Source organism: Phyllostomus hastatus, unplaced genomic scaffold, assembly GCF_019186645.2.
Source record: "Phyllostomus hastatus isolate PE091 unplaced genomic scaffold, TTU_PhHast_1.1 phas_contig_38, whole genome shotgun sequence".
Classification (NCBI taxonomy): domain Eukaryota; kingdom Metazoa; phylum Chordata; class Mammalia; order Chiroptera; family Phyllostomidae; genus Phyllostomus; species Phyllostomus hastatus.
Window position 1 is genome coordinate 10,750,754 of NW_025333869.1, and position 26,722 is coordinate 10,777,475.

Consider the following 26,722-nt stretch of genomic DNA (forward strand, 5'->3'; position numbering starts at 1 on the left):
GCTCCAGACAAGGTGCCCCATGTCCACACTGTTGTGACAGCACTGCAGTCACCACTATTCTTTCCACTTTACGTGTTGTGAGGCTTGGGGTCGGTGGGGCTTGCCACCCAGGGTCACATAGCTCCTAAAAGACAGGTCAGAGCTGAGACTACATCTGGGCTGCAAATCCCAGGCAACCTCTGCCCTATCTCTCCCAAGATGGGTAGGAGTGTAGAAGATGCTACTTCCAGCATTCGGCCTGGCCTCAGCCCTCAGCACCAACTTCTTACCCATGCTCAAGTGGCATTTGTGATTTTTGCAGCTGGACCCAGAGGAGTCATGCATATCACTGGGGGTCACACAGGATCAGGATGGAGCCCAGGCCTGTGGCTGCATCTCCTGCACCCATTTCTGCTGTCTGAGGCACAGGGCCCTGGGCACAAACAGGGAAGAGCCCCACTGGCCAGCATCATGCTCAGAGAAGACTGGCTCTGGGCTGGATATTGAGTGGGTTTCAGGCTCCTCTGCCAAGGCCCATTTCTAGATCAGGAGCAAAGGCCTGCAAAATTCACCCCTGCAGTGGTCACATTCCTGGCTGTTTTCAGGGCCTTTGAGAGCAAGGATGCAGAGAACACACCCTTTTTCCCTAGGAAGACTTCAGGGGCAGCTGGAGGTGGGTTTTACTGGCTGCTTAAGAGGCACTTAAGTGTCCCAGGGGTCGGTGGCAACAGCACATCAATAATTCAGGAGATTCTACCAGCTCTTTCCCTGTGAGAGGCTCTCAGCCTTCCCTATAACCTTGCCCTGTGCTCCCAAGGAGGGGATGGAAGTGGGAATTTTCTCCACCTTTCCAGAACTAGTGGGGGATGGGTAGGTGTGCCTTGCTCAAATACCAACCTGAGAATAGGGAAGCGGAGGAGAGGAGAATCCAGACCACCCAGCTCCCATTAGAAGCTCTAAGGGAGTCAGCCACCTCTCTCTTGCCTGAAACTGGGCATCAGATCAGGGCTGAGTTGGAGGCTCAGGGCAGGCCTAAACATGGCTGGAGGACCCCTGCACTCATTTCTCGGTTGGTGCCTGCCTCTCAGTGGATCACTGGGAGAGGAGGGTGCAAAGAGAGCACAGGCCTGAAACCAGGAGGCAGTGAGAACAATGGGGCACCTCAGGGAGCTGGGCTTGGAGGGGAGGCAGGGGTGGGGGTTGGGATTCAAAGGGCCAGCAAGAAGCTGCCAAGAGCTGGAGGAAACCAAAGCAGAGGTCAGGAATGTTCCCAGGGCTTCTGGGCCAGAAGCCTGTACTGTGCCAAGGGGATGAGGTTGCCAAGGGAGGGGGAGTGTGGCAGGGAGAATGGCACTGCTGGAGCCTGGGATTCGGGCAGGTCAGGAGTGAAAGTTCCTGGCAGGAAGGGTGGGTGCCAACACTTCAGTTCAGGAGTTCTAGGTGGAAAGTCCTGGTCACTCCATAGCAGGCTGGACTCAACCCAGCATGCACAGGACTCAGGCTTCCCGGACCCTCTGAAACAGTTCAGAGGATGTGCAAGGAGTGAACTTTGTTTTAAGTAAGTATTTCTCAACCTTGAACCTATTGACAGTTGGGACTAGCTGACTCTGTTGTGGTGGTGCAGGGCTGTGCTGTGTGCATTGGAGGGTGTTGAGCATCGCCCTCCGTCTCCACTCACTAGATGCCGTTAGCACCTTCACCATCCCAGCTGTGACAACCATAAATGTCTCCAGAAGTTTCAAAATACACCTGGGGGAAGTTGCCTCTTCCCAGCTGAAAACCACCTATTCAGATAAAGAGTTTCTCCAGGACTGAGCCAATGTCCATGGGGCCCAGGGTGGGGGACTGAGTTTCTAGTCCTTGGAACAGTCTGTGCAGGCTTTGTACCCAGCACTTTTACAGTCCACTGTTTCAATGTTGAATAAACATTCTCTGCTTCAAATCAGGGCCAGCTTCATGGACATGTGACCTAAGTAGTCTACACAGGACTTGACACTCAGAAGGGCCCCACACTTGGTTTAATCTCTGTTGTTGACTCTTATTTTCATTTTTGCACTGTTTCCTGCAAAAGATACAGTCCATCTTGTATGAAATATTTACTGTCTGCCCCTTTACAGAAAAGTTTTGCTGACCCTTTGGGGTAGAGTCAAACCTACAAAGTTTGTTGAGACAATCAGAAGCCCCAGGCCCCTCTAATCCCCAAAGACAGTGACTTCCAACCCTTTAGGTGGTTCTTTTGGCACTTGCCTCTGTATCTCTAGCATGCTTATATGACTACTTCTTAGGCAGTAGCATTATCTATGATTCAGCTCTCATTTCTACTCCATACCTCAGACCAACATGTGTGCACATGTGAATGAGTGCACGTGCATGTGCACACACACATAGACACACATGTCCTAGCTATCACTTTGCCATATTGTCATTTTGAGTGTTTACATTCATGTGACTACATATGCTACTCAGAGTTGAGACTTGAAAAAAGCTATGAATCATTCCCCCCTCACCAACCCATCCTCCCCACCAGGCCCCGTACCTTTGGCTTTCCCTAGAGGAAACAATAGTCTTTTTGTCTTTTGCTTAGTTTGCTGTCTTTGTTACCTTCCAAATTCTCAGCCTGTAGCTGGCATCTGAACTCACCTTTAATCCATGTTGCTGTTCCATCACTGCCTGTGTTTTCTTCGAGCCACCTCCATTGAAGCTACAGCTGTGTTCCAGTCTGGACTGGGCCCTCACCTACTACCTATCATTGTCCTGGGGTCTCCCTGCAGCATCTCCCTGGGGACTCCCTGCTGGAACTCCTGTTTTCTAATTTGGTGTTTTCCTCTTTCTCTGAGTTCTCTCACAGTTTGTTTTGTTTGTAGCTTTCTATATTTATTTTCCAAATGGTAGTTCCTACTCTAGTAATAAATCAGCAAGATTTTCTGAATGGTTATCACAATCCAGATTTTTAAACAAATAATATTTGGCAAAATTGAGTCCTAAGATTAAATTACAATTTTTAAATTTTGTTTTAAATTACAATTTACATTCAATATTATTTTGTATTAGTTTCAGGTGAACAGCATAGTGGTAAGGTAATTATATACTTTACAGAGTGTTCCCTCAATATTTCTAGTACCATACATAGTATTACAATGTTATTGACTATATTCTGTATGCTGTACATTACATCCCCATGACTATTTTTTAACTACCAATTTGTACTTAATCCCTTCACCTTTTTCACCCTGTCCCTCTGGCAACCATCAGTGTGTTCTCTGTATCTATGATTCTGTTTCAATTTTGTTTGTTTATTGATTTTGTTCTTTAGATTCCAAATATAAGTGAAATCACATGGTATTGCTTTCTCTGACTGACTTATTTCATTTAGCATAATACCATCTAGGTCCATTGCTGCTGTTGCAAAGGGTAAGATTTTATTTTGTTTTTTATTTTATTTTTTAATATATTTTATTGATTATGCTATTACAGTTGTCCCATTTCCCCCCTTCACTCCCCTCCACCCTGTATACCCTCTCCCACCCAAAATCCCCCCTTTAGTTCAGGTCCATGTATCATAAGTTCTTTAGCTTCTACATTTCCCATACTATTCTTGCCCTCCTATATATTTTCTACCTACCATCTATGCTACTTATTCTCTGCATCTTTTCCTATTCTCTCCTCCTCCCACTCCCCTGTTGCAAACCCTCCATGTGATCTCCCTTTCTGTAGTTTTGTTCCTGTTCTCGTTGTTTGCTTAGTTTCTTTTGGTTTTGTTTTTGGTGTGGTTGTTAATAGTTGTGAGTTTGCTGTCATTTTACTATACATGTTTTTTTATCTTCTTTTCTTTTTTATTCACTTGTCTATAGATGGGAAGGCATTTGGGTTGCTTCCATTGCTTGACTGTTGTAAATAATGCTGCAGTGAACATAGGGGTGCATGTATTCTTATCAGAGTCTTGGGTTTCCTTGGATATATATCCAGAAGTGAAATTGCTGGGTCATAAGGCAATTCCATTTTCAATTTTCTGAGAACCCTCCATACTATTTTCATGGTGCTGCACCAATCTGATTTTCCACCGACAGTACCTGAGGAATCCCTTTTCTCCACATCTTTACAAAATTGTTTCTTAATTTATTTTTTATTTTTATAAATTTTAATATATTTTATTGATTATGCTATTACAGTTGTCATGTTTTTTATCCCCTTTATTCCTTTCCACCCTTTACCCTCCTCCCACCATCATTCCCCTCACCTTAGTTCATGTCCATGGGTTGTACATATAAATTCTCTGGCTTCTCCATTTCCTATACTATTCTTAACCTTCCCCTGTCTATTTTATGCCATTTATGCTTCTTATTCTCTGTACATTTTCCCCCACTGTGCCCCCTCCCCATCCCCGCTGATAACCCTCCATGTGATCTCTATTTCTGTGAATCTGTTCCTGTTCTAGTTGTTTGCTTAGTTTTTTTTTTTTGTTTTTGTTTTTGTTTTTTAGGTTTGGTTGTTAATAGTTGTGAGTTGTCATCTTACTGTTTGTATTTTTGATCTTCTCTTTTTCTTAGATAAGTCCTTTTAACATTTCATATAATAAGGACATGGTGATGATGAACTCCTTTAACTTGACCTTATCTGGGAAGCACTTTATCTGCCCTTCCATTCTAAATGATAGCTTTGCTGGATACAGTCATCTTGGATGTAGGTCCTTGCCTTTCATGATTTCAAATACTTCTTTCCAGCCCCTTCTTACCTGTAATGTCTCTTTTGAGAAATCAGCAGACAGTCTTATGAGAACTCCTTTGTAGGTAACTGTTTCCTTTTCTCTTGCTGCTTTTAAGATTTGTTCCTTATCTTAATTTGGATAATGTAATTATGGTGTGCCTTGGTATGTTCCTCCTTGGGTCCAACAAAAAAGTTGGGACTCTCTCAGCTTCCTGGACTTCCTAGAAGTCTATTTTCTTTGCCAGATTAGGGAAGTTTTCCTTTATTATTTGTTCAAATAAGTTTTCAATTTCTTGCTCTTCCTTTTCTCCTTCTGGCACCCCTATGATTCAGATCTTGAAACATTTAAAGATGTCCTGGAGGTTGCAAAGCCTCTCCTCATTTTTTTGAATTCTTGTTTCTTCATTCTGTTGTGGTTGAATGTTTATTTCTTCCTTCTGCTTCAAACTGTTGATCTGAGTCCCAGTTTCCTTCCAGGTTTATTGGTGGTTCCTTGTACATTTTCGTTGGTTCCTTGTACATTTATTGTTGGTTCCTTGTACATTTTCCTTTATTTCACTTTTCATAGCCTTCACTTTTTCCTCTATTTTGTGACCATCCTCACCCATTCCTGTAAGCATCCTGATTACCAGTGTTTTGATCTGTGCAGCTGATAGGTTGGCTATCTCTTCATCACTTAGTTGTACTTTTTCTGGAGCTTTGATCTGTTCTTTCATTTGGGCCATATTTTTATTGTCTCAGAGCAGCTATTATGTAGTAAGTGTTGAAGCCTTAGGTATTCACCAAGGTGGGGCAACCCACCATGCTGCATTGTGGTGCTGTATGTGGGGCAGGTGTCTGAGAGGGAACAATGCCACTTGCTCAGCTCTTGGTTGGGTTTCAGTCACTTCCTTCACTACCCACAAGCAAATTGGGTCCTTCTGGTGCTGTTTCCTGGGTGGGTGGGTTTGTGTACTTTCTAGGACCCTTTGGCTCTCTCCAAAAGAATCTCCTGTGAGACTGGGAGTTTCTCCCACCACCACAATTCCCACAGGTGTTTTCAGTCAGAGGTTTTAAGACTTTATTTCCCCACACTGAAACTGGTTTTCGAGGTCTGTCCTGCTCCCCAGTTGTTCCTCCCGGTTTATCCGAACACAAAGGTGAAACTACCCAGTCTGCCAAGGCACCACCTGGCCCACCCTGGTCCTCCAGCTGCTGCATTGCCATGAGTCTTCTTTGTCCTGGCAGCCCATCTCCACCCTTCCTACTAGTCTGGATGAATGTTTCTTCTTTAATTCCTTGGTTGTCAGACTTCCATACAGTTTGATTTTCTGGCAATTTGGTTATGTTTGTTTTTAAATTTATTGTTGTCCTTCTCTTGGTTGTGTGAGGGGGTAAAGTGTATCTACCTATGCCTCCATCTTGGCCAGAAGTCTATTTGTTAATTTATTGATGATAGTCATTCTGGCTGGAGTGAAGTGATATCTTCTTGTGGTTTTAATTTGCATTGTTTTTCATATGATTAGTGATTTTGAGCATCTTTTCATATGTCTATGTATGTCCTCATTGGAGAAGTGCCTATTCAGGTCCTCTGTCCAGTTTTTAATTGTATATATATTTTTGGTGTTGAGTTGTATGAATTCTTTATGAATTTTGGATATTAACCCTTTATTTAATGTATTATTGACAAATACCTTCTACCATTCAGATTCAGCAAGCTGATTTGTCTTTTTGTTTTGTTGATGGTTTTCTTTGCTGTGCAAAAACTTTTTAGTTTGATATTGCCCTATTGTTTATTTTTTCTTCTGTTTACCTCATCTGAGAAAATATACTTAAAAAATATTGCCAGGAGATATTTCAGAGATTTTACCACTTATGTTTACTTCTAGGAGCTTTATGGTATTGAGACTCATACTTAAATAATTAATTCATTTTGAGTTTGTTCTTTTTTATTTTTTAAAAATTATTTATTTATTTTTAGAGAGAGGGCAAGGGAAGGAGAGAGGGAGAAAAACATCAATGTGTGTTGACTCTTGAGTGCCCCCTACTGGGGACCTGGCCTGCAATGCAGGCATGTGCCCCTACTGAGAATCATTGAGAGATGATTCAATCATCTAAAGGGATGAACCAATCATCCCTTGATGGGATGATGACAAAAAGACAAAAAGACAAATTGGCTTGCTGAATCTGAATCGTAGAAGATATCATCCCTTGATGATTGGTTCATCCCTTTGGTTTGCAGGCCAGCACTCTATCCACTGAGCCACACCAGCCAGGGCTTGCGTTTATTCTTATATATAGTCTAAGGAGATGATCCAGTTTTCCCCAAACCATTTATTCAATAGACAGTCTTTATCCCATTGTATGTTCTGGCCTCCATTGTTATAGATTAATTTAGGTGTAGGTTTACTTGTGGGCTCTCTGTTCAGTTTCATTGATCTATGCAACTTTTTTAATGCCGGTACAATACTGTTTTGATTACTATCACCTTGTAATATAGTTTGATACCAGGTAGCATCATACCTCCAACTTTATTCTTCTTTTTCAAAATTGCTCTGGCTATTGGGGTCTTTTGTTTTTCTATAGAAATTTTTAGATTATTTGTGCTGCTTCTATAAAATACATTATTAGTGTTTTGATAGGAATTGTGCTGAATCTATAGGTTGCTTTGGGTGGAATGGACAATTTAATAATGTTAATTCTTCTTATCCATGAGCATGGTATATGCTTTCATTTATTAGTATCTTATTTGATTTCTTTCTTCAATGTCTTACAATTTTCCAAGTACAGGTTTTTTATCTCCTTAGTTAAATTTATTCCTAGGCATTTTATTTTTATTTATTTTTTATTGATTGATTTTAGGGAGATAGACATGGATTTGTTGTTCCACTTATTTATGTATTCATTGGTTGATTCTTGTATGTGCCCTGACCAGAGATTGAACCTGAAACCTTGTGTATTGGGATAATGTTCTAACCAACTGAGCTACCCAGCCAGAGCCTTTTATTTATTTTTTGATGCAATAGTAAGTAGGATTGTTTTCTTAGTTTCCCTTTCTGATAGTTCATTATTGGTGTATAAAAATGAAACTGGTTTCTGAATATTAATTTTGTATCCTGCCACTATTGAATTCATTTATCAGTTCTAGTAATTTTTTGGTATAATCTTTTGGGTTCTCATATATGGTATCATGTTATCTGCAAATAATAATAACAGTTTTACTTCTTCTTTTCCAATTCAGAAGCCTTTTATTTCTTCTTTTTGTGTGATTGCTGTGCTAATTCTTTGAATGTTTGGGAAAATTTACCTGTGAAACCCTCAGTCCAGATCTTTTATTTGTTGGGAGTCTTTTTATTACATCTTAGATTCTGTTAGTTGTAACTGGTCTGTTCAAATTTTCTCTCTTTTTTAAAAAAGTGTTTTTTTAAATCCTCACACAAGGACATTTTGTTTTCATTGCTTTTAGAGAAAGAGGAAGGGGGAGAGAGAGAGAGAGAGACAGAGAGAGATAGAAACATTGATGTGAGAGAGAAACATGGATTGGTTGCCTTCTCATATACGTCCTGACCGGGGACCACAACCTGGGTATGTGCCCTGACCAAGAATCGAACCCATAACCAAGAGATGATCATCCAACCAACTGAGCCACAGTAGCCAGGGTTTCTGTTTCTTCTTGATTCAGTTTTGGAAGATTGTTTGTTTCTAGGAAATTATCCATTTCTTACATTGTCCAATTTGTTAGCATGTAGTTGTACATTAAATTTTCTTATAATCCTTTGTTTTTCTGTGGTGTCAGATTTTACTGTTCTTCTTTATTTTCTGATTTTATTTATCTGGGTCCTCTCTTTTTTTCTTGATGAGTCTGGTTGGAGGTTTATCAACCATATTTATCTTTTCAAAGAACCATCACTTGGTTTCATTGTTCTTTTGTATTGTTTTTTAGAGTCTATTTCATTTATTTCCACTCTTTCATTTATTTCCTTCTTCCTACTCACTTTGGGCTTTATTGTTCTTTTTCTCATTCTTTTAGGTATAAGTTTAGATTGTTTATTTGTTATCTTTCTTATTTTTTTGAGGTAAGACTATATTGTTATGAATTTCCCTCTTAGGACTGCTTTTGCCGTGTCCCATAAATTTTGAGTTGATATATTTTCATTTTTATTTGCATTGAGGTATCTTTTGATTTATTCTTTCATCTCATTGTTAACCTGTTCATTGTTTAGAAACATGTTATTTAGTTCCATGTGTTTGTTTTTCTGTTTTTTCTTGTAATTGATTTCTAGTTTCATATGATTGTTGTCAGAGAAGATGATTGATACGATTTCAGTCTTTTAAAAATATTCCATGTGCACTGGAAGAAGGTATGTTCTGCTGGTTTGGGGTGAAATGCACTGAAAATATCAAATCTACCTGTTCTAGTGTGTCATTTAAGGTTACTGTTTCCCTGTTGATTTTCTGTCTGGAAATTCTATCTATTGATGACAAAGGGGTGTTAAAATCCCCTACTATGACTGTATTGCTGTCTCTCTCTCCCTTTATGGCAATCGAGATTTGCTTTACATAATTAGGTATCCCTATGTTGAGTGCATAAATATTTACAAGGGTTATATCCTCTTGTTGCATTTATCCTTTTATTATGCAATGTTCTTCTTTGTCGCTTATTATAGCCTTTGTTTTAAAGTCTATTTTGCTTGATACAGACATTGCTACTCCAGCTTTTTTTTTCATATCCCTTTATTTTTAGTCTGTGTCTATCTTTTATTCTGAGGTTGCTTTCTTGTAGGCAGTATATATATAGGTCTTGTTCTCCTGTCATTCATTTACCCTATGTCTTTTGATTGAAGCATTTAATTCATATACATTTAAAGTGACTATCAATAGGTATGTATTTATTGCCATTTTATTCTTTTTTAAGAGATTTTATTGATTTTTAGAGATAGGGGAAAGGAAGGAGAAGGAGAGGAGCAACAGTGTGTGGTTGCCTCTTGAGCACCCACTACTGGGGACCTGGCCCACAACCCAGTCATGAGCCCTGACTAGGAATTGAACCAGTGACCCTTTGATTTGCAGGCTAGCACTCAATCCACTGAGCCACACCAGCTAGGGCGCCATTTTATTTTTTATAATTATTCTTTATAATTTTTTTCTTTCCTCTTCTAAAAGAAGTCCCTTTAACATTTCTTGTAATACTGGTTTGGTGGCATTGAACTCCTTTAGTTTTTTTCTTGTCTGAGAAGCTCCTTATTTTTCCTTAAATTTTATTTTATTTTTATTTTTTAAAGGATTTTATTTTATTTTTAGAGAGAGGAAGAGGGGAGAAAGAGAGGAACAGAAACATCAATGTATGGTTGCCTTATGAGCATCCCTTACTGGGGACCTGGTCTGCAACCCCAGGCATGTGCCCTGACTGGGAATTGAACCAGTGATCCTTTGGTTTGCAAGCCAATGCTCAATGCACTGAGCCATACCAGACAGGGCTTTCCTTAAATTTTAAGTAGTAGCCTTGCTGGATAGAGTAATTTTTATTTATTTAAAGAGTTTGTTTATTCATTCATTCATTCATTCATTTATTTCAGAGAGAGAAGAAGGGAGGGAGAAAGAGAAAGAGAGAAACATTGATTGGTTGCCTCCTGCACACACCCCAGCCAGGCACCAGGCTCACAACCCAGGCATGTGACCTGATCAGGAGTTGAACTGGTAACCCTTTGCCCTGTGGGACAATGCCCAACCAGCTGAGCCACACCAGTGAGGGCTGGATAGAGCCATTTTTAGTTATAGGTCCTTGCTTTCTATTACTTTGGATATTTCATGACAGTTCCTCCTGGCTTGCAAAGTTTCTGTTGAGAAATTCTCTGACAGTTTTATGGGAGCTCCCTTGTGTATAACTAACTGCTTTTCTTTTGCCACTTTTAAGATTCTCTCTTTGTGTTTAACTTTTGGTATTTAATGGTGATGTTTCTTGGTGTGAGTTTCTTTGGATTTATCTTGTTTGAGGCTCTCTGCACTTCATGGACTTGTGTGTCTTTTTCCTTCACCAGGTTAGGGAAGTTTTCATGCACTATTTATTCAAATAGACCTCAATCCCTTTCTCTCTCTCTCTTCTCCTTCTGGTACCCCTATGATGCAAATGTTGTTATACTTAATGTCCCAGAGGTCCATTAAACTAACTTTATTTTTTAAAATTCTTTTTTCTTTTTGCTGCTCTGATTTGGTGTTTCCTGCTACCTTGTCTTCTAACTCACTGATTCAGTCCTCAGCTTTATCTAATGTGCTGTTGATTCCTTTTAGTGTGTTCTTCATTTCAGATACTGTGTTCATAATTTCTTACTGGTTCTTTTTAATGGTTTCTATGTCCTTTTTTAATGCTTACGCTTTGTTGAAGTTTTCACTGAATTCATCCATTCTTCTGTTACAGGGTGTAGCCAAGAGGGGGGACCCCAAATGGGCATTTGAAATGGGGTCCAGAACTTAAGGTGTCCAGAGATTTTAAGATGTCTCCACCCCCCCCCCACGGTGTGGGTTGGGGGAAGGGACAAATGGAGCAGGGCCATTGAGAGCTGTTTTGCATAGCAACAGCCTTGCAGCTACCCTCTGGCGTGGTCATTTAACATATCTATAGCCTTTGGCTGGTCACTTAGATATGTTAAATAGCTGTGGCCATGCCCTGAGCCAGGGGAATGGAAGTAACTTCCCCACCAAGATGTGACTGGGGGCAGATCCCCCAAGCTACAGCACCTGTGTGGGAGCTCGGAGAAGATTGGCTCCAGGACATGGGGCCACACCTGCCCAGACTCATGATGACAGCCCAGTAAAGCTGGAAGGATATGAATTCTGGCATGTGAAGCCGAGTGTGGGAGGAGTCGGAAATGAGGCTGCAGAGAAAGATTGGCCGCGGGGATTTAAAACCCAGACTTGGCGGCCATTGAGGGAGAGAACCATGTGGCTGTGGAGGTGCAGAGAGGATCACGGCCATCGGAGAGAGAGCCACACAGCTTTAGCAGAGTGAAGACTCCCGCATCCCAGAGAGGGAGAACCACGCGGCTTTAGCAGAATGGGGAGGACCTCAGCCATTGGGGGAGAACCGTGCTGCTTTAGGAGAGAGAACCATGCGGCCTTGACAGAGTGGAGACTTCCGCAGCTTTAGAAGGGGAACCACCACCTGGTTTTAGCAGAGATCCCGGTGACTCAGCTGAGGGTGCCGGGAACCCAGGGAGGTCTCCCAGTCGAGATGGAGGACTAACTGGGAAGAACTAGAGGACTGCCTGAGCCATGGACCTCTATTTCCTTTCCTGAGATACGGTACTCTGGACTGGGCAAAAGGGGAAGGAAGGAAGGACTGTGTCTGTTTGTGGGTGTTTTTAGGGACTTTAGGATTTTTGATGAAGACATTAGGTCACTACTTTAAGTTAGTATAGCATTAAATAAACATTTCCTTTCCCTTTCACGAATCTCTGGCATTGAGAGACGTCTTTCCTAGGGCGGCGGACATAACAGACCCGGGGACTTCTTTCAATAATAGTATATCGTCCCAGGCCCCCCTCCTTGTGTGTTCTGTAACACTTCCCCTAAGTTTTTTGAGCATCCTTCCTTATAACCATTCGTTTGAAGCTGTGTATCTACTAGATTGCTTACTTCCATTTCAATTAGTTCTTTTTTAAGGATTTCTCCTTTCATTTTTGATGTGTTTGTCTCACTATTTTTGCTGCCTCTATGTATTTGTTTCTGTGTATTAGGTAGATCTATTTTGCCTTCCAGTCTTGGTATCTTGGTTTTATGTAGTAGGTGTCTTGTGGGGTTCAGTGGTCTGTGCTCCCTGAATACCTGAGCTGGGTGCTCCAAGAATATTTTTTGTGTGAGTTACATAAACTCTCCTGTTGTAGTTAAGTTTTGATTACTGTTAGCCACCCATGGGTGGGGTTGACCCTCAGGCTGGCAGACTATGAATATTAACCCCTATGATGAATATGCTACCATGAAGTGGAATTTGCTCCAGCAGGATCTGGTGCCTGCCGAGATCTCTTTTTGGGCGTGGTACTTGTGGAGCTAAATGGCTAGTACTCTGATGTGGTCTGAAGCCTGACACTGGGTATGTTGGTTCTGCAGCCATTAGGAGGGACTCCAGTACAGGTCAATATCAGATATTGCCTGTGACCATTCCTGGGATACCTGTTTGCAGCTACAACGTGATACAGTTTGTGGGTACCTTTGCTGGGCCCAGGTGTGCATGGGAGTCGCCAAGCTGCATACCAAGGCCCACTTACACCAACACCAAGCCCAGGAACAAGTCAACAAAAGGCTCAAGGCACTCAGAGACCCACCTCCACCTGCTGGCAGCCTGTTAGGCTCAGTCACTGAAAGAGGCTCTGGTTACAACCATTTGTGTGAGGTAGGTTTTCGGTGAGTCACCAGGTAGGAGTGAGTGGTGTTCACCAGGATGATACAGATTCAAATTCAGTGCCAATGCTGGGTCTAGGCCACCCAGTAAAAGTCCCAGTATACACCAAGACCAGCCACCACCCACCTGGGGTCTGCAGACCTTTGTGGTGGGGTGAGAATTCAGGGAGTCCTCAGGGTGACGCAAGAAGAGTTCATCAGGCTGAAACAGACCAAGATTTGGCTATGTGGAGGGAAGCCTATGCACAGGAACAATGGCCCCAGTCAGCATATGAGAGTAAAATGACCCTTGCACTATAGTCACACAAGTCAGTCTCTCTCTGTGTGTTTTGATACACTCTGAGTCTGCCTGGACCCCCTCAGGAGCCCTCCAAAAATGTCTGTACCATGGAGTCAGGTTGGTTGCAGCCAGGAGACTCCCTGTAGGTTGAAAGCTTGTCAGGGCAGGGCCACAGGGAATGAGGAGAGTGGGGGCTAGTGCATTCCCCAGGCTGGTACCATATGGAGGGGAGCACTCAACCCAGGAAAGATAGAGTCTGTGGGAGAGGGACTCTGTACAGGGACCTTGGCAGCTGTCCCTTCAGCTCTCTCACCAAAGCCACACAACCCAGTCTCCCCTGTATGACTCCAGTTCACTCTGAGCCACCTTTCCTTTGCCAGAACCTAGAGTAGTAAGTGGCCGCAAATGAGATTTTGTGTGCTAGCTCTTTAAGAGAGCATATGAGTTTCTAGCAGACTCCAGTCTCTCCCTGGCAGATGGAATCGCTGCTGTTATGCTGGCCCCTCTTCCTGGCTCTGGTGCTTCAGGCTGAAGAGCCTGGTCTGGAGTTGAAATGCCTCATTCCTCAAGGGGCAACTTTGCAGCTGAGATATCCCTCCAGATTCTCAATTGCCACATGTGGGTGAAGTGCCAGACTTTTTCACATCTCGCCCTTCCTACCAGTCTCAGTGTGACTTCCTTTGTCAGTCCTTGGGTATAAGAGCTCTGTTTAGCTACTCTTCAGTTGGTTATTCAGGTTAATCTATAATTTATTTTTAATTCTGGTTTGATCCTGGGAAGATATGAGTGTAACCTCTACCAACTCTTGGAGTCGGTAGACTCTTGGACTCTTGGACTCGTGGACTCTTAGAGCTGCCATCTTGGATTTTTCCTCTTTCTTGTTTTGGTGGAACACTTCTGGAAAAGTGATACTTAGTCTTGGGCAGTGCCTTAGAATGACCTAAACAGTTTTAAAATACTGATGCCCAGTCCCCAACCCCAGAGAATCTCATTTAACTGGCCTTGGTTGGGGCCTGGAGGCTCTTATTTTTAGCATGCCACCTGATGATTTTGATGTGGCAAGACTGAGAACCACTGCTCTGGTACCTCCAAGATGAGGAGTGCTGCGTAGGAAAATATTTTGAAATTGGGCATGTTGCAAATATCTTTATTGTGGTCTCTTTACCTTGACTGACAGTTAGGAAGGGTATTAAATCCTAAATTGGTAATAATTTTCCTTCAGTATTTTAAAGGCAGTTCTCCACTGTGTTCCAGTTTCCAGCATTACTGTGTGTGTGTGTCTTAGTTTTTCTCTCTGGAAAGTGTAAGCTCTATTTCATTCCCAGAGTACTAAAGTGTCATGATGTGCTTTGATGTGAGTTTATTTTTATTGTATTGTTGGTGGCTCTTTGAGTCTGAAATCCCCCCAAATATATGTATATATATTTCAGAATATATAAAGATATTAAACCTATAAATATAAAAATAAAATATATATTTCATTGTTATTTATGCATTTTATTTTATTTAAATTATATTTTATTGTTTATGCTATTACAGTTGTCCCATTTTTTTCTCCTTTGGCCCCCTCCACACAGACCCTCTATACTCACTAAGGCAATCCCTACACCATTCTTCATGTCCATGGTTCATGCATATATCTTCTTGGCTACCATATTCCCTGTGCTGCACTTTATATCCCCATGATTATTCTGTAGCAACAAATTTGTACTTCTTAATCCCCTCACCTCTTTCACCATCCCCCCATACTCCTCCCATCTGGCAACTATCAAAATGTTCTCTGTGTCTATGATTCAGTTTCTTCTCTGCTTGTTTATTTTTTTTTAATATTCATTGTTGATAGATATGTATTTATTGCCATTTTATTGTTCATATTTTTGATATGCTTCTACTTAAAGAAGAACTTTAACACTTCATATAATACCAGTTTGGTGGTGATGAACTCCTTTAGCTTTTTCTTGTCTGAGAAGCTCTTTTTTTTTTTAATATATTTTATTGATTATGCTATTACAGTTGTCCCATTTCCCCCTTCTCTCCCCTCCACCCTGTACCTCCTCTCCCACCCACGTTCCCCCCCTTTAGTTCATGTCCATGTGTCATACTTATGAGTTCTTTAGCTTCTACATTTCCCATACTATTCTTGCCCTCCCCCTATCCATTTTCAACCTACATTCTATGCTACTTATTCTCTATACCTTTTCCCCCCTCTCCTCCTCCCACCCCCCTGCTGCTAGCCCTCCATGTGCCCTCCATTTCTGTGGTTCTGTTCCTGTTCCAGTTGTTTACCCAGTTTCTTTTGGTTTTGCTTTAGGTGTGGTTGTTAATAATTGTGAGTTTGCTGTCCTTTTACTATACATGTCTTTTCTTTATCTTCTTTTCTTAGATAAGTCCCTTTAGCATTTCATAAAATAAGGGCTTGGTGATGATGAACTCCTTTAACTTGACCTTATCTGAAAAGCACTTTATCTTCCCTTCCATTCTAAATGAGAGCTTTGCTGGATAGAGCAATCTGGGATGTAGGTCCTTGTCTTTCATGACTTGGAATATTTCTTTCCAGCCCCTTCTTGCCTGTAAGGTCTCTTTGGAGAAATCAGCTGACAGTCTGATGGGAACTCTTTTGTAGGTTACTGTCCCCTTATCTCTTGCTGCTTCTAGGATTCTCTCCTTCGTTTTTACCTTGGCTAATGTAATTATGATGTGCCTTGGTGTGTTTCTTCTTGGGTCCAACTTCTTCGGGGCTCTCTGAGCTTCTTGGATTTCTTGGAAGACTGTTCCCTTTGCCAGATTGGGGAAGTTCTCCTTTATTATCTGTTCAAATATGTGCTCAATTTGTTGCTTTTCCCCTTCCGATTCTGGTACCCCTATAATTCGGATGTTGGAACGTTTAAAGGTGTCTTGGATGCTCTTAAGCTTTTCCTCGATTTTTTGAATTCTTATTTCATCATGCTTTCCTGCTTGGTTGATTCTATCTTCCTTCTGGTCCACTGTATTGTTTTGAGACTCAGATTCCTTCCTTTCACTATTGGCTCTCCTCCGAGTATCTTCCTGCATCTCTTTTATGGTAACCTGCATCCTTTCATCTAAATTGCGCCCAAAATCAACCAATTCCGTGAGCTTTCTGATCACCAGTGTTTTGAACTGTGCATCTGATAGATTGGCTATTTCTTGGTCGCTCAAAAGGATGAGTCCTGGGGGGACTGATCTGTTCTGTTGGAAACATGTCTTATGTCTTTCCCTGTCTCTCTCCTCGGTCTGGTCGCTCTTGTTACGGGGGTGGGGGGGGGGTGGGGTGGAGCCTTAGGTGTTCACCGGGGCTGGGCACCCCAGTCGCTAGATTGTGACGTTATATGTAGGGGCAGGGGTGGGAGCAGGGCGGGAGGGAACAATGGCAGTAGTTCCGTTCTCCTGGGCTCAGACCCTTCTCTGGGCTCCTGGGCTGCGAGCTCTGCCCTGGTCCACAATCGCTGCCCCACTGGGTCCAGCAGCCACAGCTTGCGTACTCAGGGATCACCGCTGTGTTCTTGTGCCCCGGATGGCTGTTGCGCCGATTTCGCGCCAAATTTTCCCGGACCTCCGTGCGCCGCCGACCCGCGCCAGCCCCGCGCCCGCCCGGCTCGTTGTCTCCTACCAGTCTGGATGTACAGGTCTACTTCAACTTCTTGGCTGTCTGACTTCCATTCAGATAAATCCTGTATCAGTTCTGAGTGTTATTCTATCTGTAAATTATTGTTGTTCTAATCTTGGTTGTGCGAGGAGGTATGGTGCGTCCACCTATTCCTCCATCTTGCCGGAAGTCCAGAAGCTCTTTATCTGTCCTTCAATTCTAAATGATAGCTTTACTGCATAGAGTAATCTTGGTTTAGGTCCTTGCTTTTCCTCACTTTGAATTTTTCTTGCCAATCCCTTCTAGCCTGCAAAGTTTCTGTTGAGAAATCAGCTGACAGTCTTATAGGAGCTCCCTTGTAGGTAACTAACTTTTCTCTTGCCACTTTTAACATTCTTTTTCTTTAACCTTTAGCATTTTGATTATGATGTGTCTCGACATGGACTTATTTGGGTTCATCTTGTTTGGACTCTGTGCATCCTGGACTTGTATGTCTATCTCCTTCATGAAGTTAGGGAAGGTTTCTGTCACTGTTTTATCAAGTAGATTTTCAATTTCTTGTTCTCTCTCTCTCCTTCCACCATCCCCATGATGTGAATGTTGATATGCTTGAAGTTGTCCCACAGACCCCTTACACTATTACCATTTTTTTGTATTCTTTTTTCTTCTTGCTGTTCTGATTGGGTGTTTTGTTTTGTTTTGTTTTGTTTCCCTATATTCTTGACTTCATTCACTCTACTATTGATTCCTTATAAATTGTTCTTCATTTCAGTTAGTGTACCCTTCATTTCTGACTGGTTCTGTTTTATGGTTTCCATGTCCTATTTATGCTGTTGAAGTTGTCTCTGAGTTCATCTGCTTTTTCCCTAAGTTCACTGACCATCTTTATAACCAGTGTTTTGAACTATGCATCTAGTAGATTGTTTGTCTCCATTCTGTTTGGTTCTTTTTCTGGAGTTTTGTTCTTTCATTTTCATTTGGGCCATGTTTCTTTGTTTCCACATTTTGGTAGCCTCTCTAGGTAGAGCTGCTATGATTCCCTGGCTTCGTAGAGTGGCCTAATGTAGTAGGTATTCTATAGGATCCAGTGGCACAGCCTCTTCTATCACTCAAGCTGGGTGTGCGAGGTGCACACCCTGTGTTGGCTTTGTACACCATCCTCTTGTAATTGGGTGGGGTGAAGCATTAGGGAATAACCAGTGTGGAGCAAATAGTGTGAGCCAATTTGACATAGTCCCAGATATAGCGCCACCTGCTGGCTCTCTGGGGGGAGAACTTGGTAAAGAATAATGGCCTCTGCCATCACTTATATCTGGGAGAAAGCTGTCCCCCAGCTCTTGCCTTGATGCCAGACACTTCATTTCCTCCCTGTATGCCTCTGTTGGCTTTTAAGCTGCTGCCTTGGTGCTGGAGATCAGAGAGTAAGTCTGAGTAAGTTCATGCATGGTTGCTTTAAGAGGAACTGCCTGTGGCTCCAGCAGTTTCTGTCTTCTACAGCCTCAGTCCCCTCTGGTTTTTATAGTCAGAAGTCATGGGGACTTTTCTTCCTGGCACTGGAACCCTGAGCTGGATGGCCTGGTGTTGGGCTAGGACCCCTTGCTCCTGAGATACCCCTCCTGATTTTTACCACCACACATGAATGTGGGGCCAGCCTGTTTTGTGTCTCTGCCCCTTCTACTAGTTTCAATGTGGTTCTTCTTTAATTTTGTAGTTGCAGGACTTCCATTCAGCTTGATTTCTGGCAGATCTGGATAATGGTTGTTCTGTAATTTAGTTGTAATTTTGATGTGGTTGTACAAGGAGGTGAGCCATGTTTACCTAAACTGCCATCTTGACTCAAGTCCCTATACCTGTATATTTTTTTAATAGATGATTTCCTCCTTCTGTTCTCTTTGTTCTCTCTTCCTGGAACTCCTATTGTTTGGATGTTGGATTTCCAATATTGGTACTCTGGAGTTTTTAAAAAAATCTTTTCCTCCTACTTTCTCTCTCTTTGCTCTTCTTTTAGGGAAATTTGTTTAAATTTACTCTCTAACATTTTTGTTACATTTCTTTTGCATTTCTACTGTTATCTTTTTAATTCCCAAGGGTTTTTTGGTTCTCCCCAATTTTAATAGCTTCCTTTTCTTGTTTATTGGATTCAGTAAGCAGTATTATCAATCTAGCAATATTAATGCAGATGTTGGGGAATTGTCTTCTCTTTGCAGGGTCTTGGATTTTTCCAAGTTGATTCTTTTTTAAAAAGATTTTATTTATTTATTTTTAGAGAGAGGGGGTGGGAGGGAGAGAGGGATAGAACATTGATGTGTGGTTGTCTCCTGCATGCCCACAACCCAGGCATGTGCCCCAACTGGGAATCAAACCAGTGACCCCTTGATTTGCAGGCTGGCACCCAGTCCACTGAGCCACACCAGCCAGGGCTCCAAGTTGATTTTTTTTTTCTTTTGCTTGTTTTTACCTCCCTCTTTTGTAAAAGAGATTATTCTAAAGGACCAGCCTTTGATGTCTGTCCACTTAAGAGTGCAGAGACTGAGCAGCTAATTGGAAGCTGGGTGTACAGATGGGGCTTTCTGATCTGCTTTGTTATAGATTGCTCTGGATGGGTCTTTCCTCTTGAGCAGGGTCATTTCCCTGTCAAGCTTATTCAGCCTGCTGCATAAGGAAAGTAAAGGCTGACTGCCAGGCTTCTGGAACTGAGTGGGAAAGTAGGCTGGGGGGTGGGGGGGAGTGTCTCTGCATTGAAAATAGACATGGACACTCAAACTTAATCCTTCACCTCCCTCCCTGGCAGCATCCCTGTGTGATAATGCTAAATGGCCTGAGGACAGAGATCAGCTCCAGAGAATAAAAGCCCAGCCCCAATAGCCACTCCATCTCCAAGGTCCCTAAACATTGCTTCCTAATATCTCACAAATGTGGCCATTTCTCTCTATATTTACCACCACCATCCAGCATAAGTTGACACCATCTCTGACCTAGAATCCTTACAAACCACTTACATCCTGCCCCCTGTTCCTTCTGTACCCACGAAGGAGTGAGGGTGGCTCTTTCATGTCATTTCCCTGCTTAAAACCCCTCCATGATTTCTCATGCCTTCCAGACATAGTTCTGCACCTTAGCTGGCACTCCAGGCCCTCACAGTCCGGCTTTTTACCTGTGCATGTTCTCCTAAGTGGTCCATTCCCCACCCCAAACCTCTGTACCTCTGTGGAGCCACCTACTTCTGTCACAGCTGCTGGTGCTTCATTCCACTTCTCTGTAAAAGACACAGCCCAATTATCACCTCCTGAAAGCCGTGACAGGTTATAGCACCTGTCACATGATCTGAGATTGCCTGTTCTCCCTTGGGACCCTGATGGGAAGGTCTGTACTTCCATATCAGCACTGAATGCTGCTGAACTTGAGCCCAGCACCTGATACCCTAGAGGTGCTGAGCTGAATGGAGCCAGGGAGGTTGTCACCTGTAACTTTGGAGAGCTCTGCTCTGGGAGCTGACTGTGGAGGAAGGGCCTTCTATTGAGCTCATCAAGTCTGCCACCAGGTCAGTGAACTTGGGCTCTATCAGCAGTGGTCATCTCCCCACTCTTGGCCCTGAAAGGCACACAAGGAGACTGCCTCCTGGTATTCAGGATGCTGAGCACACCCCCAAACCCATCCTGTACAACCTCAGCATGGGTGGCCTTTCCAAGAAGAGGGACTGCTTGGCTCAGCTGTTCTCCCCTATAACTGTTTGCAAATCTATTTCATAATGGCCACAATGGGGCATGACTAGGGAGCAAATGCCCTTCCTGCGGCCAGGTCTCTGGTGAGGAAAGATGTAAGTGGTAATAGGGGAGGCTCCTGGGCAGCGCTGCAGTGTTCACTGGGCACTTGTCAGGAGCCAGGCACTGGATACTCATTCGCTCACTTAGAGGAGGGTATTACAGTCTCCGTTGGATAGACAGAGAATGGATACTCTCTAAATGCCTTATTCAAAGTCTCACAACCAGATGTGTGAAGTTCAAATCCAGGACTCTTCAGGCCCAGTGGCACCATGCAGCCTCCCTGGCACCAGGAAACAGTTCTTCCTGGTGCTTTGGATAATTGTGCTATATGACTTTGGGGGGTTCTTCAGCCTCTTTGTGCTGGCCCTGGGGAGGATCCCTACAAGATGATGGAACAGGTGCCTTTGCAGGGTTTGTGGAGCTCTTGCTCTGGAGCTGAGGGATGAATAATGCAGAGAACTCCTTTCTCAGGCTAAAGGATTCCAGAATCCCTGGCATTGGGTAGAGCAGGGAGGTGGGGGTAGGGCACTCTGCACTGGCACTTCCTGTTGACCTCCAGGAAGGGTTGTTGGGTGTCTGGGCATGACTCAACAGCCCTCTCCTCTGGTTTGATTTTTCTAGTAACTGGTGCCCCTACCAGAAGTCCAGGCTGGTCACCTTCATAGCTGCTTGCAAAATGGAGAAATTCCTCATTCACTCACAGCAGCCATGTCCACAGGGAGCTTTGGACTGCCAGAAAGTCATGTGAGTGGGAGCAGGTTGGGGTAGGCCACTGGTCCAGTTCCTGCACTGGCTCACCCTGGAGTTGCTGAGCTGGTTCTCGTCTTCCAGGTACCGCGTGGCCCACAAGCCGGTGTACCAGGTCAAGCAGAAGGTGCTGGCCTCCGTGGCCTGGAGGTGCTGCCCAGGCTTTGCTGGCTCCGACTGCCAGCACCATGGTAGGGCTCCCTGTGATTCCCTACTACCTCAACCTCTGACCCCAGAGTCATGCAGCTCCTCTAACCTCTGGGGGTCAGAATCTGATGCCTCCTCTCTGCAGATCCTGCTGCAGTTCCTGAGCCTGCAGATCCAGGTGATGGCTTCCAGGAGCATTGGGATGGACCAGTTGGCTTTGAACCTGGTATGCTGATATCCTGGAAGGTGCAGGAGGGGCAGGCAGGCAGAAAAAATCCATGTGCCCAGGCTCTCTCTCTGATAAGGCAGTGCCATTTCAGGAACACTTTGTCCCCCAAATCAGCAGAAGCCCCTCTGTGGCCCTGCATCACCCTACCCCACAACTAGGAGACCAGGTTCACAGGGCCCTCAGTGTCCTGCCTGCTGGCAAAGAACATGCACTCTTTTCCTTGACCCCATTTTCTAGGAAGGACAACTTCGTCTGGCACCTCCTTTGCCCCCTGAACAGCACAAGTTCCCATGGCCTGGAATAAACCTTCCAATACCCAGTACCTCAACCAGGGACAAGAAGTCATGCTGTCCCTATTCTTGAGATAGCATAGGAGAACCCCCTCAAAGACTGCTTTTGTTGGGCCTTTCAAGACTAGGCCAAGGTTGGGATGGTGAATGAGTTTCACCATGTGCTGAACACCTATGTATTGAGAGGTGCTGTCTAGAATAAAGGGCCATGTACATGTGACTGAGGATGAAAATGTGCCACAATTAGTCATGTCTCTTGTGGGTGTGGGTGGCAAGGTGAGGGCTCACTTACTATGTATTTGCCCTTCTGGGGCTAAAGGCTTCTAAGCCACTACTCAGAGGACATCAGCACACACTTCTGCTCTCAATCCCAAAATCTCTGTACCCTATTATTTGCCCAGGCATGGGAGTTGACCCTTCATACTTATCTTTCATGTGTCTTCAGGCCACCCAGCTGCAGAGACTAGCAACATCATGGTGCCACAGGAACACCTGCTGAGAGATCTCCAGAATGACATTCATCACATAAGCAACCTCACAGCTGAAATGACCAAGGCAAATCAGGCAGATCTTGGTAAGTGGCAGGCTGTAGGAGCTGAGGGAGACTATGATTACATCCAACAGCATGAGTGGGAGGGGAAGCAGGAAGGCCCAAACCTCAGAGGCCCTCCCTCTAGCCCCAACCTTGGGTGGGTATCTGCTCCAGCAGGACTTGTGTTAAAATGTGCACCTGTTGCAGAGTTTCCTGGCAGATCCTTGGAGCAAGTGCTGCATTTCAGCCCCATTTGGAGTAGCTTTAACCAAAGCCTGCACAGCCTCTCTGAGGCCATAAGAAACCTATCTGTTGATGTTGAGACCAACCAACAGGCAATCAAGAAGGTCCAAGACAGCACTGTGCCCAGGACTGACTTCCAGGAGCTTGGTGCCAAATTTGAGACCAAGGTCCAGGAGAATGCCCAGAGAGTGGGCCAGCTGCAGCAGGCCGTGGAGGAGCGCCTGAACACCCAGAACCTTTCCCTGCATCATTCCCTTTCTGAGGTCCAGGCCAATGTGGACACCAAGTTGAAGAGGCTCCTTAAGGCCCAGGAGCACCTGGGGTCCAATGGCAGCTTGGTGGCAGCAGCAGCAGGGGCTGGGGCAAGGCCGGAGCCAGAGAGCCTGCAGGCCAGATTGGGCCAGCTACAGAGGAACCTCTCAGCACTGCACTTGGCCACCAGCCACAGGGAAGAGGAGTTACAGAGTATCCTGGCAGACATGAAGGCAACCCTTGCCCAGCACGTGGAAGAGATCAGGGAGCTGTATTCCGAATCTGATGAGACCTTCGATCAAATCAGCAAGGTGGAACAGCAGATGGAGAAGCTGCAGGTGAGCTACCAGGCGCTGCGTGAGCTGCGAGTGATGTTGATAGAGAAGTCACTTATCGTGGAGGAGAACAAGGTGGAGACTGACCGGCAGCTCCTGGAGCTCAACCTCACTCTCCAGCATCTGCAGGGTGGCCACGCCGACCTCATTAAGTACATCAACGACTGCAACTGCCAGAAGCTCTCTTCTGGCCTGGACATTGTCCAGGAGGGCCATAGGAACACTATGTACACCCTGCAGGACACCCAGGTGAGCCTGGACCAGAAGCCCCAGTGGGACAACTCCTCCCTGCAGGCCCTAAACCACACGGTGGCAGCCATGTTGCGGGCGGTGGCTGAACTCCAGGCAGAAGGCGAGCAGGCTCGTGCTGACCGAGCACGGATCCGGACCCAGCTTCAGGCGCTGAGCAGTGAGGTGGGCACGCTGAAGGCTGCCGAGGGCGAGCTCTGGCTTGAGGCCCGCCAGCTGCACAGCTCTTTTGCCGCCCTGATGGAGGATGCGCTCAGGCATGAGGCCGTGCTGACCGCACTCTTCGGCGAAGAGGTGACGATGTCTGAGGAGGCGCCTGGCCCGCTGCCCCTGCGCTATGAGGAGATTCGCACGGGCCTGCACGATGCGGCCAGCGGGCTGCATGAGCAAGCGCTTGGCTGGGCTGCGCTGGCTGCCAGGGTGTCAGCCCTGGAACAGGCGGCAGTGGGTGGCGGGCAGGGTCCAGAGCTCCTGGAGCCTAGCCACGAGGCAGCGCCAGAGGAGGCCGGTGGGACCAACCCCGCAGGACTGGCACCAGAACTCCAGCGCCTGCGCCCTGACATCGAGCGGCTGGGGCAGTGCTGTGAGGCCGCCTGGGTTGCCACCCTCCACAGCTCCCTGGAGAGCCTACACAGAGCGCTCTCCACCACCCAGCGAGGCCTGGAGCGCCATCAGCAGCTCTTCCACAGCCTCTTTGGGAACTTCCAAGGGCTTGTGGCAGCCAATGTCAGCCTAGATCTGGGGAAATTGCAGGCTATACTGGGCAGGAGAGGGAAGAAGCAGCAAAAAGGTCTTGAAGCTTCCCAGAAGAGGAACAAGAAGCAAGTGGAACCTTTGGTCGACGCCCTGGGAGCAGACCTCCGCAAGGCAGGTGAGCTCCTGGGCACAGGGAGACTTGGCTAGTCTAGGAGGACAGGCTGTCTGCAAGCAGTTCTTCTTGACTCAGAAGGGGTGGGGGTGACAGAACAGGTTGATAGTCATGACTACTCAGGGCTTTCTTGTCCTTAACCCATCTTCTATACAGGTTGGGAGGGGGGTGGTGGTGATGCGGCAGGGGTTGCATTTTAAGCTCAGTGGAGTATAAAAAGGTAGAAGTCATAAGAACCAGGCTTTGGTGAGAAGGCAAAGAGCTCTCCATGTAAACATTTAAGGCTCATGTACACAGACAGGCCTGGCCGCCTGCCACTCTGACTACAGAGCAGGGAAGGGAGTGCCTCCTTTTCTTCCATGCCATACCTCAAACTCAGCTTTTCACCCATCTCACTTCACCACCCCCCTATGTGTCTTTAACCAGGGTGTGAGTGGGGCTAGTGTCACTTGCCACATGGAAGGAGCTCATTCTGCTAACAGTTGGCCCGTCTTTTGCCCTGTGCTAGGTCCCCTGTAAGGTCTGTCTGAGGCCTTGCTGAAGGTCCTACCCTAAGCCAGCTCCCACTGACCCTCCATCATGGCCTCAGAGACCTGGGTCTCCCTGGGGGCAGTGGACAGAGCACAGGATCTAACACCAACTGTCTCAGTTTCTTCCTTTGTAAAATGGGAGTATCACACCGACATCAAAGAATTGTTATGAAGACAAACAGGTACATTTGCCAAATACTTGGCACAGGGCTTAACATTTAGTAGAAACCAGCCAATGTTTTCCCAGCATTTTCAGGGCTGAGGCTATGTCCACCTACACTAGCATTTCTATACTACATTTCTATTCCACTTGTAAGTGGTGCAAGGCCTCAATTGCCTGTTGCTTTAGGAATCATATTTAAATTTTTTTCCTTAAAGTGAAAAACTCCTTATTTATCTTGCAGGAAGGCCACAGGACTTGAATTTGTACCCTGCAGGGAAGCCCACTCTCAATTTGCCTGTTAGCAAATCAGGAAGCACACCCCTTCTTTCTTCTGAGGGCAAGCTGGCCCACTGGCTGGGTGGAGGCTCTCTGGGAAGCTCCAAAGGCAGGCTGGCTGGACCGCATGCAGTGGGACAAAACACAGGCAGAGGGCGCTCTCAGCCGGCCTTTCTTAGGCTTGGCAAGTGCCCCACCTCCTGGGTGCTGGGAGAACTGCAGAGCCAGTAGTGGGTCTTTGAGGTGCCACCATCTTTCACAAATGGGAAAGCTATTCTACATTTCCTCAGGAATCTTCTAGAACTATAGAAAAGCAAAGTTTTGTCATTCACAAAGCAATTGCTGGACCAGGAGTCAATGAGCTGAGGCTCTAGTTGTAGGTCCTAAGTAACTAACAGCTATGCAAATTTGTTTTTCCTTTAGGCCTTGGTTTCAAACCCTGAGAAATGGGGAGAGGGAGGGAGGAAAGGTGGGAGAGAAAAGAGTACACAAGTGTGTTGAGGGAACACCCAAGGAGCATGACTTCATCAGTACCAAGGCCAACATCATAACTGGAAGCACAGTGGGACTCACCCTCCCATCCCATCTCCTGGCCCTGGCCAGGAACATCCTGGACAAGCAGCTCAACTGGCTCCTTTCAGCACTGTACCTTCACCATGTACACAAAGGGCTTTTTCTGGCTCCATGCCTGTATCCTCTGTCTTAACCCCCTAAGGAGGGCTAACGTGCTCCAAGTGGGAAGAGCACTAGAAATCAGGAGCTCCAAGGACAGCTCCCAGTTTGATAATTTGTTAGTGTCATGTGGAGCAGCCAGTACTCTGTGCAACAGTTTAAAAACATTCAGATGACCGGCTTAAATAGGCTTTTCTCCCCTGGTGCCACCTACCCTTTCCTTCTCTCTACAAAGTCCTGTGCCAAACATCTAGTAGGAACCACTCTTCATTGTTCCTTAGTTATCTCACCAGTGTTAGTACATTTACCTTGAGGATAGGTAGGAGTATTTTCCCTCCTTCCCTTGGGTATCTCAAGATCCCTTAGCAGGTGGCAGTAATACAGAAGTCAGAGACCTGAGTTCCTGTCCCAGCCTGCCATCGACAAGCCTTGGACCCATTAAGCACTTAAGACAAAGTTCTCTCACTCAGGGCTACTTATATCTC

General features: G+C 45.0%; 1 protein-coding gene across 3 annotated transcripts in view; it reads left to right on the forward strand.

The window, feature by feature from the left end:
• The window catches only part of MMRN2 (multimerin 2), a 44,765-nt gene that overhangs the window by 16,387 nt on the left and 1,656 nt on the right, over positions 1 to 26,722 (forward strand). For all 3 annotated transcript variants that reach the window (XM_045841948.1, XM_045841949.1, XM_045841950.1), the window contains 5 exons: positions 21,326 to 21,448; positions 21,536 to 21,642; positions 21,744 to 21,824; positions 22,563 to 22,691; positions 22,857 to 24,599. In XM_045841948.1, the coding sequence (XP_045697904.1) occupies positions 21,326 to 21,448; positions 21,536 to 21,642; positions 21,744 to 21,824; positions 22,563 to 22,691; positions 22,857 to 24,599 (2,183 nt within the window). The remainder of the gene's footprint in view (positions 1 to 21,325; positions 21,449 to 21,535; positions 21,643 to 21,743; positions 21,825 to 22,562; positions 22,692 to 22,856; positions 24,600 to 26,722) is intronic.